The sequence below is a fragment of the Vulpes vulpes genome, chromosome 9, assembly GCF_048418805.1.
Source record: "Vulpes vulpes isolate BD-2025 chromosome 9, VulVul3, whole genome shotgun sequence".
NCBI lineage: Eukaryota > Metazoa > Chordata > Mammalia > Carnivora > Canidae > Vulpes > Vulpes vulpes.
Genome location: NC_132788.1, coordinates 85,191,044 through 85,203,369, shown reverse-complemented (window position 1 = coordinate 85,203,369; position 12,326 = coordinate 85,191,044). Strand labels below are relative to the sequence as shown.

The window sequence follows — 12,326 nt, the reverse complement described above, 5'->3', positions numbered from 1 at the left end:
GTGGAGGAGAGGACTGTAACAACGCTCCTGGCTGGTGGACAACTGGTGAAAAGGCAATGCGTGGAACTTAGATGGTGGTGGTGTGAGGTGGCCGGACTGGCCAGAGCTGTGCGAGTGGAGGAGAGGGCAGAGGGGAGGAGGGGGGAGGTTAAGAGGGAGCTGGACAGGCAGGGCCTTCCAGGTGGCAGGAGGGATGCTCCCGGAGACCAAGGGAGGGCTCTGTGCAGAGGAGTAGCAAGACCGGCCTTAGATTTTAACAGGCTCATTTTGGCCGCACTCTTGAGAGTAGGCTGTAGGCGCCAGGGCAGAAGCCGGGAGCCCAGTTAGGAGGAGGCCACTGCAGTAATCCAAACATGTCCTGCTTCCCACTGTGCTTCCAGCACACAGCATGCTTCCTGCACAGGGTGGGCACTCGGCGAATCCCTACTGAATGATGTGTGAATTAAAGATACCCAAATACCAGTTCTCAGGCCGGTGCGTGGGCTATGTGGAGAAGATACAGAAAAACAGATCTCAGGCATCGCTGCCAGGGATCCTAGTCCAAAGGGTTTCTTTTTTCAAAAAATAATTAACTATTTTAAAGATTTGTTTATTTATTTGAGAGAGAGAGAGACAGAGGATGTGCATGCGTGTGTGAGTACACTCCATCCCACAACCCTGAGATCATGACCTGAGCTGAAATCAAGAGTTGGATGCTTAACCAACTAAGCCACCCAGGTGCCCCTCCATTTGATCTCTAATGGGAAGGAAGAATCTGGATTTTCAGTATAGTCTGCTGGTAATTCTAGGCATGGGGGCTGGTATTCAGAAATACTCTGGGTGCAAGTAACAGAGACTGACCAACAATGGCTTTAAACAAAGGGGATTTTCACTTTATTTACAAGAATTCTGAAGGAGTATGGCTGCCGGCATCAGCTTGGTCAAATGATGGTAGGGTAGGTCAGTGTCTGTGAGATTCTCTTGGCCTTTTTCTCATTGTAGCAAGGTGGCTGTTGGGGCTCCAGGCATCACATCCTCAATCAAGGCAGGAAGAATGGAGGGGCAGAGAGGTGTTACCCATGTCTGCCTCTTTTATCAGAAAAGCATAAACTTTCCCAGAAGCCCCTGTAAGACTGCCTCTTAAATTGCACTGGCCATACCTGGTCACATGTCACCCCAAGCTGCAAAGGAAGCTGGAACAGTGGGAATTGGGATTTACAACCTCTGCAGTGGGAGGCAACTGGAATGAAGGGGCTGGGACCGACCATGGGGAATGTACATGGGTGGCTGCTATGGTTCCACAAGACCATGTGGGGTTTCATCCCCATGGCTTGCCTTCTCCATGGAGCACCTCTGGGGGCCACTGAGTGAAGTCTCAAGCATTCTCTCTGAGGGGCCTACTCCGTCCTAGATGCTGTCTTGCTTCTGTTCATATGTCTGAACACCACACAGACTGCTGGGGAGACTTCTTTGGGGAAATGGTGGTCTTTATTTGGGGATTGTGCATTGCTCTCACCTGGCAGACATCTAAAATAGCATCACCACGTTCTCACTAAGACACGTTCAAGGGCCTTTTAGAGTCTAACTTACATTTATACACACACACACACACACACACACACAAAAGCACACAGCATGTCTATTTACACAATGGCTGGCACCCCACGCAGGAAAAGAGCAACATCTTTGGTCATCCTCAAACCACTCAGTTAGGAGTGAAGACCAGGATGACCCCTTTCCTCCTGAACGTCCCACTTTTGGTCCAAGAATAAAATAGCATTCCAGTGGCAGCTTTGTCCCCCCGCAGTTTTGAGGGGTGAAAGGAAATGCTTTTCTAGTACTGCCCTATCACCTTAAATGATAGGTTTGCAAAGTCAGAGGTGGGGATTTTATTCTTCATGGGGAGTGGGGAGGGCGGACACAACCAGCCTGGTTTATTCTCTGAATCTTTAACAATGAGATAGAAGCAAAACGTTGCAACACTCGGTCTCCTGTGGGGAGGGATTTTTTGAGGAAGAGTAAGTGAATTCACTGGAGCTGGCTCAGGTAGTAGAAACCAAGTAGGGAGTTGGAGCGGGGATGGAAATGCGGACTCAGGAGCCAGTCTGTAAGGGTAGCAGTGGGGTCTTCAGACCAGTGTTCATATTTCCAGAAACCCACTGGAAATCACTCTATATTTGTTCTCCGTAGGCTTTAGGAAAAGGTAAAACAAAACAAAACAAAAATTTTTTTGGCTAGAGTTACATCAGAACAATGTGGTAAGAAAATGCAGATTGGCAATGATAGACCTCTCCAGTGTCAATGACAATTATGCAACCGATATATAATTTGCTCGGCAACTCTCTTCCAAGGTCTGGGGCCCTGGAAGGGGGTGGATTATGGAGAGCCCCTGGGGCTGCAGAGGCAGGGCACCCCCAGGGCAGAGGTTCGTGGCAGTTAGTTAGGGGGCAGAGGTGGCTTCAGGGATCATGTTTCCACTATTTACTATGCCTGGCTGCTTACAGTGTGGGCCTCAGACCAGCAGCCCAGGAGCTGGTTAGAAATGCGAACTCTCAGCCCCCACCCCAGATCGACTGAATCAGAAGCTGTACTGTAACAAGATCCCCAGTGATTCGCAGGCACAATAAAGTTTGAGAAGCACTGTTCTAGACTTCTGGGAGCAGGAAGGCTGCAGCCCTGGTTAGATGCCCTTACAAGGCCCAGACAGGGAGGCTTTGGAGAGGAGAAAGCGAAAGCATGGTGTAGGGGAAGCTGTCCTCGGTGGTGGTCTTGCAATCTGGCAGGAGGGAGCCCCAAGGCTGCCCCGTGGGCCGCCCCGCCCTTCCTCACCAGGGCAGCTGCACTTGAACCAGACTGCCCTTAGCTGGCTTTCAAGCTGACGTGCCGCACTTAGCACACCTGGCTGCAGGTAAACCACAGTCAGGGAAGTTTTCTGAGAGCAGGGCCCATGAGGCACCGGCAAAACGGAGGGCTGGTTGCGCCAAAGAGGTGCCTTTCTTTCCTTCCCAATTCTGCCAGAAAAATCTCAGCGGAGCTCAGAAAGAAGCCCCTTCAGGGAGAGGTGCCTTGGGAATGTTTTCTGAGCAGCAGCTTCCTTTTGGAGCAGAAGCGATGAGTGCTCAGAAGGAAGAAGCTGGGAGCTTTGGGGCCCCCAGCTTCTTGGTGGGTGGGAAGGGGGTTCCAAGCCCGCTGGGGCATTTCATAAGAGTAAGCATGAACATCACAGATGGCCCCAGACTGGGGACCCAGGGCTGCTGGATACAGAAGGGCTGGAGGAGGGTGTGGTGGCCTGGGAGGGGGGCGGTTTCGTGGACCAGAGCTTCCCCCACCTGGCCCTACAGGGCTCTCTCTTCACTGGTTATCGTGGTGATTCTCCGCAGGTTTTCCCTAACTTTGATAAATTCGGGGGCATGGTCCTCTTCCTTTTCTGGTGGATTTTCCAGCTAAAGGAGAGAAGAAGTAGAGGTGTAAAGTGGGTGTGGCTCGGGGGAATTCCTATTCCCCAAACCACAGTGTTTGGACCAAGGATCCTCTCTGGGGAAACAGAACCAGGGATCAGCTTTGCCACCAGTCCTGGTAGCTGGGGTGACCAGGCAGGAGACTAAGTTTTTGCTGTGAAGCCTGGTGCAAATCACTTGCCTCACCTGGGCCTCCGGTTCTTCATCTCTAAAATGGGAACGCTGCCTGGCTCGCAGACACATAGTGAGAGTGAGATCAGGATCGGCATGCAATAGACTGGGCTGATAAGGGAACCCAGTGTCAGGGAGGGGAAGCCACTGGTTCAGTCACACGGAGTGAGTGGCAGAGTGAGGACTTGAGCCTGTGGTGGACTGCTGGTTTAGGCCTCATTTTGCTTCATCTCCTCCCTCTTGCCAGCTGCGACCACAGGCAGGGCTCCTCCCTGGGCCAGGCTCCGCACCCACCTGGTTCAGCCTCTGCTGCCGTCTCAGCAGCTCCTGCTCAAAGGGGCACTGCAGCCTCTTGGCTTCTAGCTCTTCCTTCTTCTTCTTGATGAGCTGGTTCCGCCTGCGGTGCTCCAGGACACGCTGCAGCTCCGGCTTGCTGTCCACGCCCAGGCCCCTGGGTGGAGGGAGCCGTCAGGTGACCCCAACTCTCCCCTTGCCCCGCCCAGTCTCAGGGCTGCACCCTGTAGTGACACCTACCTATACCATCCTGTCAGTACAACCCTCCTGGCAGCCCCGGGAGGTGGTCCCATTCCTGTCCTGTTATCCAGAGATGGGAAATGAGGCTCCTAGGACTTAAGACACCAGTCCAGGTCACAGCTATGAAGGGGCTCAGCGAGCATGAGCACCCAGGCCCGTCTGACTGCAGAGGCCAGGTTCTGTGTTATTTCTGGTTACGTTCCCAGGATAAGTTTCTAAAGGTGGAATTGCTTTGTCAGGCTCTTTTTAAGGGTTTGGATATATATTTCCATCTGCCCCCTAGGAAAGGTTACCTAATTTATACTCTGTCATCAGTGTACAAGAGCATCTACTCCTCCCATCACCATGTAGTCTTTTTATATTTTAGGATCTGGTAGGCAAGAAATAATACCTGGTTTTCATTTCTGTTTCTCCGATTATTAGTTACATGAACAACAGCCTTTGAGATGTGTACCAGTCATTTGCATTTCTTTTGTAAACTGACTATACCCGCCTTTGTTCATTTTCTTCCTTATGGATTTATAAGTGATATGTATATATTTTTTGGTCTGTTTTATATTGTAAATATTTCCCTGATTTGTCTTTTAGGCTTTTTTTTTTTCTATCATGGTAGTATTTTTTTGACATTAAAAGGGATGACTCTAAAAAACATTCAGAGAAAATACACATGATATATATACTAAGCAAGGAAAAAAAGAACCCACTGTGGATACAAAATGACACCTGCTGGAAGGTCTTGGGCAGAGCTGAAAATACGAGAATCCTAGCCTACGCCAACTCCAGAATGTGCCAGTAGAGGGAGCTGCGGAGGCGCCACGGCCTTCTGCCTGGTGCCAGCCAGCTGGGAGGTATTTCCCAGGCCTCCCCCACCTTCCTTCAGTTGCTGAGTTCCAGCCCTGCCATCTCAAGCCTGCTCTTTCACTGCACCCCTGCTCCACTCATGCCCCCTCTGTGATTGTGACACTCCTGCTTGAGACCCTTCCCTGGCCAGCACATCTCCTCTGGCCAACCTCAAAATCCATGCTGCAAACACCCTGAGCTACTTGTGTTTCCAGTCTATTTGCATATGCTTTTCCCTTTGCTGGGAACATACTTGCTTCCCCCAGCCGATGCCCACCTCCTAGTCTGGCTGACTCTTGCCCATCCTTCAGGTGTTAGCTGTTAGGGATCCTCTCCTCCGTGAGGTCACCTTGGACTACTCCTAGGTGCCTCCTCTGAGGTTCCAGGCCCATTTATGCCCTCATCATACTACATGGTTATGCATCCATCCCCACTCTCAGGGCTGGAACTGGGTCCTGTTCCTTCTTGTATGCCAGGTCTGGATGCAGTGCCTGGCACATAGTAGGTGCTTAGTAAATGTTTGTGGAGGACAGGCATGAGTGGGTAGCTGGGAAGGAGGGCAGGGCTTTTGGGGGACCACTGGGGACTAGACTTTCACAGTTTCTGTGGGTGACTATGTGGGGTACACTCAGCCCTCTTCAGCCTCCAGGAGACCCAGCATGACCATCAGCCCTGCCTTCCACAAGAGGCACCTCCGCAAGCCGCAGCAGGTCTGAGGAGATGGTTGCCGGGCTGAGGCAACTGAGCTCTGTTCCTACCTTCTATGGTTCATGAGTAGCTCTCTGTGGAGCTCCTGGTGACTCCGGGAGGCCTTCACAGGGTTCAGCAGCTTCTTGGGCTTGATGAGCTCTGGGTTCCACTCTCTATACTCGGGCCGGGCCATTAGGCTCCCAATGTCCGCTCGCTCTCTCTGGATCTCAGAGTACATCGAGGCTGTAGAGGCAGGAGGCAGGGGAAGGGTTGGTCAGAGCAGGATCTACAACCTAACCCATCCTAGGGGAGCCCCACAGCTGAAGGGTTTCTTTCTTTTTCTTTCTTTCTTTCTTCTTTCTTTCTTTCTTTCTCTCTTTCTCTCTTTCTTTCTTTTTGTTTGAGAGATTTTGTTTGAGAGAGGAGACAGAGACAGCATGAGTAGGGGCAGAGGCAGAGGGAGAAGCAGACTCCTCGCTGACCAAGGAGCCCGATGTGGGGCTCAATCCCATGAGTCAGATCATGACCTGAACCAAAGGCAGACACTTAACCGACTGAGCCCCAGCTGAAGGGTTTCGATGTTAGATGGACTCTGGTCATCTGCCACTGTACCGCCCTGGGCAGATTCCCTCGCCTTCTGAGCCTTGGTCTCCTCATTTGTGAGATGGAAATAATCAGACCTGGGTACAGGATTGTTGTAAGGATTGGAAGTGCTGTTTATAAAGTGGGGTGTAAAGGTGAAATGATACTGGGTTACAAAATATGGGTTGACATGTGCCCATGTTTTTGGCCTGACTTTGGAGAAAACAATATCCCATAAAAAGAATCATGTTTGAGTTTCTGTTTTTCAGTGAGCTTTAATCAGAAAAAGATTTTTTAAAAAGAGCAGTATGCATTTGTTAAATTTGGATGAGTGTAGTGATCAAAAGGAAGTATCACCCCGTATTGTCCAGTTTCCCTCTCCATAATTCCAAATTCTCTGTGGAAGCGTCAAGTTTTTCAGTTTCTCCAGATCAAAGAGGAGAGTATGAAATCCCAGGATGGCTATGTCTCTAATTACAAAGGGATGGTTGCCATCTTTAATGTGGATATCTGGCTTCTTGATGGCCTTACTTTCACCACAGAAGCTTGAAATTTGTCAGTTTACTTGAAATTCAGGCAGAAGGGCTCCCTCCTCTACAAGCTGGCTCTGTATCCTTGCAATGCCCCAAAGTAAGTGTCTGCATGTGTGCGAGTGAGACAGACAGAAAGGAAGACTTCTTAAGAAAAAGTCTCCAGGGGATGACACAGCCTGCCCATCAGCTTCTTACAGTAATTAAAGTGAAAATTGAGGCATTGGGTCTGCTCCTTCATGAATCCTGCTTTTCTAAGGTTGAGCATCTACCATATGCCAAGTACTGGCATAAACAGGGGTTCTCCAAGTAAACTGGATAGGGATGGTGGTCTGTGCAGAAACCTGGAGGTAGGTAATAGCTCAGTGGGGTTGGAAAATACAGGAGGAGGGGGTTGGTAGAGTGTAAATTGCAAGGTGACCTGTCAGGGAATGTAGGCATCGAAGGGGAGATTATGTTTTACAAATTGTGGCTCACCACACACATGTTTGGCATTTCTATTATTACCCGTTGCAGGGTGCTGTTTGGAGGATTAAGTGAGACCACATTTGTAAAGGTGCTGTGTAAACTGGAAAAAAGTGTTAATTATTACAAGATATTTTGGAAGTAGCCAGATGAAGTGTCAGAGCATAAAAACATATCTGCTAATTTTTTCCCCTTGAATTCACATTCTCAGAACTGTTTCTAAAATGAGAATTCTAATTTCCTTTCTTCTCTTTCTTCATAAGGCTGTTTTCAGGTTCTATCCTTCCGAACTCTTGGCCTGGTTTTTAAAGATTGTGGTAGTATTTGATAGTTAAAAATGGGCACTTAACAAAATAAACAGTTGGCTATATTGGTTCCTTCATCTTTTAAAGATGTGGATATTTCCTTTTTTTTTTTTTTAAGTAAATTCTACACCCACTGTGGGCTTGAGCTCACAACCCCAAGATCAAGAGTTGCTCGCCCTACTGACTGACCAGCCAGGGGCCCCCGAAAATGTGGATATTTTCTTAGTCTGTGGGCTTGTCTGGGAGCCAATGTACTAGAATACCCTGATTCAGACTGGAGCTTGGAGAATTTTTTTCCCCTTTTGATGCCCATTTCCCATGATCATGTCCCACCAATCCTTTATCTGAGCGGCTTTTGGCTGTTCTCTTTCCTTCCTGTGTCCTCAGCTCTCATCCTATCCAGCCCATTATCACACCACACTTAAGTAACTATTGTAGCTCCTTGGCTATTTATCCTGCTTGTAGTTCCTTTGTGTCCCAAACCTTCCAGAACTTCATAATTTTCATCAGTTACATTGTCTTTGAAATAGCTAACTGTACTGGATGTTACCAAAGCCATAAGGCAGGAAACCATAAGTTGTATAACTTTAGGAAAGGCGAAGACAGAATTAATTTGCTTAAGATATCACTATATACCCAGAATTCCCAAGTGGATTAACAGAAAAACATTCGGAACTAGTGAGAGAATTCAATAATGTGGCCAGGTACTAAGTAAGCACACAAAACGAAGAGCTCCTGTGTAACAGGAATAACCATTGGGAAAGTACACAATACAATCATTCATTCATTCTACAATATGTTTTGAGTTCCTACAATTTGCCAGGTTTTGTGGTAGATGCTGGACACAGGGGGTGAATGAAGCAAACAAGGTTCCTGCTCTTGCATTGCTGACAAACAAATGATTGCAAATTGCCCGGAACCCACTGAAGGAACCGAACCAGGGGGCTGGGATAGAGACTAACAGGAGGACCCACTTTCCCGCCAGGTGCACTTGGGGGGGGGGTCTCTCGGAGGAGGTGACATTTCAGATCTGGGGATTGAGGAGAAGGGGGGAGGCTGGGGCAGAGGCAAGGAACAGCACGTTGTGACTCATGTACCTTGAACAAGCTTGGTCTGTTCAAGGAACAAAAAAGCATAGTGTGTCCGGAGTGGTGTGCGTGAGTGACAGGAAGAGTGTTTGGTGTGAGGGTGGACGGGTGGGTTCAAGTCGGGGAAAGATCGCGTCTCATTCGATTTTTAAAAAGGTCATTCTCTCTGGTGTGTGTGTGGGGAAAAAACTGTCAGCAGGTTTTGGGAAATTTTTATCTGACTTTGGTTTCTTTTACTTCCACTGGGCACTCTTACTGGCTCTCCCTCCTGTTAAATTCCAGAGGAAAATCATCTGATTGGCCAGGCTGAGAATCTTCACCCCACTGGTCACCAGCTAATTCATGGGCCGGCTGCCCCCCAGGGGCCAGACCCCACCACCGCAGCAGCAGGACCCTTCCGGCTGAGTCCTGCTTGGAAGAGGGGCCCTGTATGTTGTAGTCAGTCCTGCACCCAGGTCCAACCGGTGACCAGCTCCGGTTGCAGGCCTTTAATTTATTTTGTAAATGAAATCAGCATTTAGTCGTGGGCAATGTTGTCTTCCTGAGGCTAGGGTGGTTGGTGGTTCAGGCAGGGATCCTGAAGGATGGGGCTGGTTCTTCAGACCAAAATTGCAGCCTGGGAAAACCGCTGCCTTGGCCAGTTAGTGTGCCCAGCTCCAGGACTGACACGTGTGAGATCTGTGGGCACGCGGGTGGGGGCCCTCCAGGGCTTAGAGAGCCCCTGAGCCAGACTCCCTGCCCTTTAGTTTAATTAAGAGAGGCCCCTCCATGTAGAAGAGCCTCACATAGGTGCTGAAACAACGGAGACTGCTCAGCAAAGCCCAGATGCTGGGCTGAGAAAATCCGGGCTGCCCTGGGCGTTGGGTGGGCTTCCTGAGCCGAGGTGGGATCTGACCCCAGGGCTGCTCTGGCCGGGTCTCCCAGGCAGCTGGGGCATCCTGAGAGATCAGAGACTGTCAGGGAAGTGGGCGTGATGGGGCAAAGTGTTAGGTCACCTCCGAAAAGACAAAGGTCAATGCCCAAAGGAAGAGCTGGCAGAGAAAAGGAACAGGCCGGTGGAGGAGAAAGCTAAAAGGCTAGAGGATATGCTTCACTGGTTGCCAGAGAAATGCAGAACAGAGCTTAGGTGTGTAGACGCTGGAGTCTTGAGGACCTGGATGGGAATGTTGACTCTGCCCCTTCCTAGCCTCGGGCAAGTTTACCTCTCCCCTGCAGCGGGAGTCCACAAACTAAACCTTTGGACCAAATTCAACGCCTTTGGAACACGGCCATGCCCACGCATTACTCACTGTCTATATGGTTGCTTTCCACTAGAACAGCAGACGGGAGAAGCTGCTCTTGTTCAGCACCCTTCTTCATGAGGTTGTTGCAAGATAAATGAGGGGATACCTGCTTGGTGCTTGGTAAGTGCCTAGCACAGAGTTGAGGACTCAATAAATGCTACCCATCTGGGCAGCCAAATACAGCAAGGCAGGCTGTGCACTGCACAACTCTAGGGCCTCACTCCTGTAAATTAAACTATGAGTGGAGCCCCTAGAATTGCAGTGTGGCCACCCCATTAGCTGCTATTAACAATTAGTACCAATAAATCCCAGTCTTAGTCTTGGATGGAGCATTCTTATCCTCTTTAAAAACTGCACTGATTTAATCAGTGGCTCTTAGCCCTGGCTGTGTATTGCCATCACCAGAGGAAGTTTTAAAAATACCAATGCCTGAGTGGCACCCCAGGAATTCTGATGTGACTGGCCTGGGGAGGCAGCCTGGCCTTTGGGATTTTAAAAAGCTCCCCAAGTGATTCCAATAGTCAGGCAGCTTTGTAAACCATGGAGTTAAAAAGAAAAAAAATCTTCTTTGCTTTGGCCTGAGTGATTTCAGCTAACTGATTGGCCTGGTAGGTGGACAAGTTGGGTTAAGGTCATAGTTTTTAGCCACTGTGTGACCTTGGTTGGGTCTTCATCTCTAGGACCCTCCTTCTCTGTAAAATCATGATGCTGTGAGGACAGGATGAGCTGGGCAGGGGCAGGTGCCGCCAGTAGGTGACAGCTAAATGGAGTGTCTTGCATGACTGGACAAGTAATTCTTGCTTATCTGCAGACTGTGGGACTGACTTCATCTTTGGGGGCAGGGTAGGATGGGTAGTAATAGGTCAGGGAGAGACTGGGAGCTTCTCCCTTGGTTCTTCCCTGTTTCTGCTGAGAACCCTAAAGGTCCCACAGCTCCTCCCCAGGGGCTCTGCAGATTGCAGCCCCAGGCTAGGCAAGGCTTAGCTGGCCTCACTGACTGCTCCCAGGGTGAGCTCACCAGCCGCTGGGGTGAGTGTGGCTAATGATAGGGTGGTAGCTTTGAAATAAACAATGGTACCCACCCTGGCCTCAGGAGAGCAGTGAGGAGAGACTGAGGGGAAGTGGCGGTGGTGGGGACCCAGGTCTCAGTTTACCCTAAGAAGAGCTGTAGGATCCCAGATGTCTAAGGCCTTAATGTCCCCTTCATCTGCCTCTCTGCCCTGGAGGTTCTGGTTCTGTCTTTGATGGCATCAGTTACAACAAATGACACATGAGCCAGTAAAGCAGCATGGTTAAGGCAAATGGAGGAGACAGACTGGGTTTGAATCATGGTGGGTTACTCCTTACCAGCTGTGTGACCTTTGGCAAATAGCTTAACCTCTCTGAGCCTCTGTTCAATGCGGACAGTGGCTGAGGCAATGCACCCAACAGTCATGGGACTGTTTCGAGGGTGAAATAATGTAATGCGCAGGACGTGGTTAGTCCACTGCCTAGCAGAGTGATGCTCACAAAAGGCAGATTTTCCTCCTTTCCTAAGAGGACCCTCAGCCCTTGGTGAAGGCTCACTCACCTGCATCTGGATCTCACAATTGCCCAGGGAGGCTGTCGGGGTACTGTTTTATTATGCCTCGTTGTAGATGAGAAAACTGATCTACAGTTTGGCTCAGCCCCTGGAGAACTCCTAGCCCAAATGAAATCCAGGCTCACCAGGGGAGGCCCAGCCCAATCAGACCAGCCCTAGCCGCTTTGGGCTTGAGCCAGAATCTATAGGCCTGTCTGCCCAGGGGCTGGTCTTTGCTTAGGAGGAGACCAGCTGGTGGCCTTCCCTCTGTGCTCTCCTTCCCTGCACCCTTGTTCCTCATTACCATTCCAGCTGTGGGTTCTGAGCACAAGTGGGACCTTCTTGGTTCAACATTTCAAGAGGTGGAAAGGTAGTGGACAAGAGAGGCTTTTAAAATAACTACTGGCAAAGGAGAGAGAGGCATTCGATGAAAATGATGAGTGTGACCACTGGATTTTCCAGCCTCTTCTGGCTTTTCCCCCTCAGTGGGGAAAGGCCCTTTTCTGTTTCCCTGACCAGAGACCAAAGAACAGTATTTATGGTGGCCGCTGCCTAGAATCAGAGCTCCTTGTGCATTTGGATGCAATCTCCCCGACCCATGAGAAAATGGTTCAAAAGTCCTAAACATTTTGCCTTGGGTCCACTGTGACCTCCTAATTTGTGATGAGAAGGTCTGCATGGGCATTCAGGGTTTTGAATCAATTCCATAGCGGAGTCCAGAGCTGGACACGGAAGGTCCTTGGCAAGGCTGGTGCAGAGTGTGGTGCAAGGGACAAGTGTCAGCAGACCAGATATTCCCACTAGCCCACCAGGGTGTGATGCCAGCCATTCCACTTGGAA

General features: G+C 49.8%; 1 protein-coding gene across 5 annotated transcripts in view; it reads right to left on the bottom strand.

The window, feature by feature from the left end:
* Window positions 1–846: 846 nt before the first annotated feature.
* The window catches only part of FAM107A (family with sequence similarity 107 member A), a 53,059-nt gene continuing 41,579 nt past the window's right edge, over window positions 847–12,326 (bottom strand). For all 5 annotated transcript variants that reach the window (XM_072720612.1, XM_072720613.1, XM_072720611.1 and 2 more), the window contains 3 exons: window positions 5,741–5,915; window positions 3,903–4,059; window positions 847–3,422 (listed from right to left, as the gene is read on the bottom strand). In XM_072720612.1, coding sequence (XP_072576713.1) covers window positions 3,315–3,422; window positions 3,903–4,059; window positions 5,741–5,915 — 440 coding nt within the window. In that variant the 3' untranslated portion in view covers window positions 847–3,314. The remainder of the gene's footprint in view (window positions 3,423–3,902; window positions 4,060–5,740; window positions 5,916–12,326) is intronic.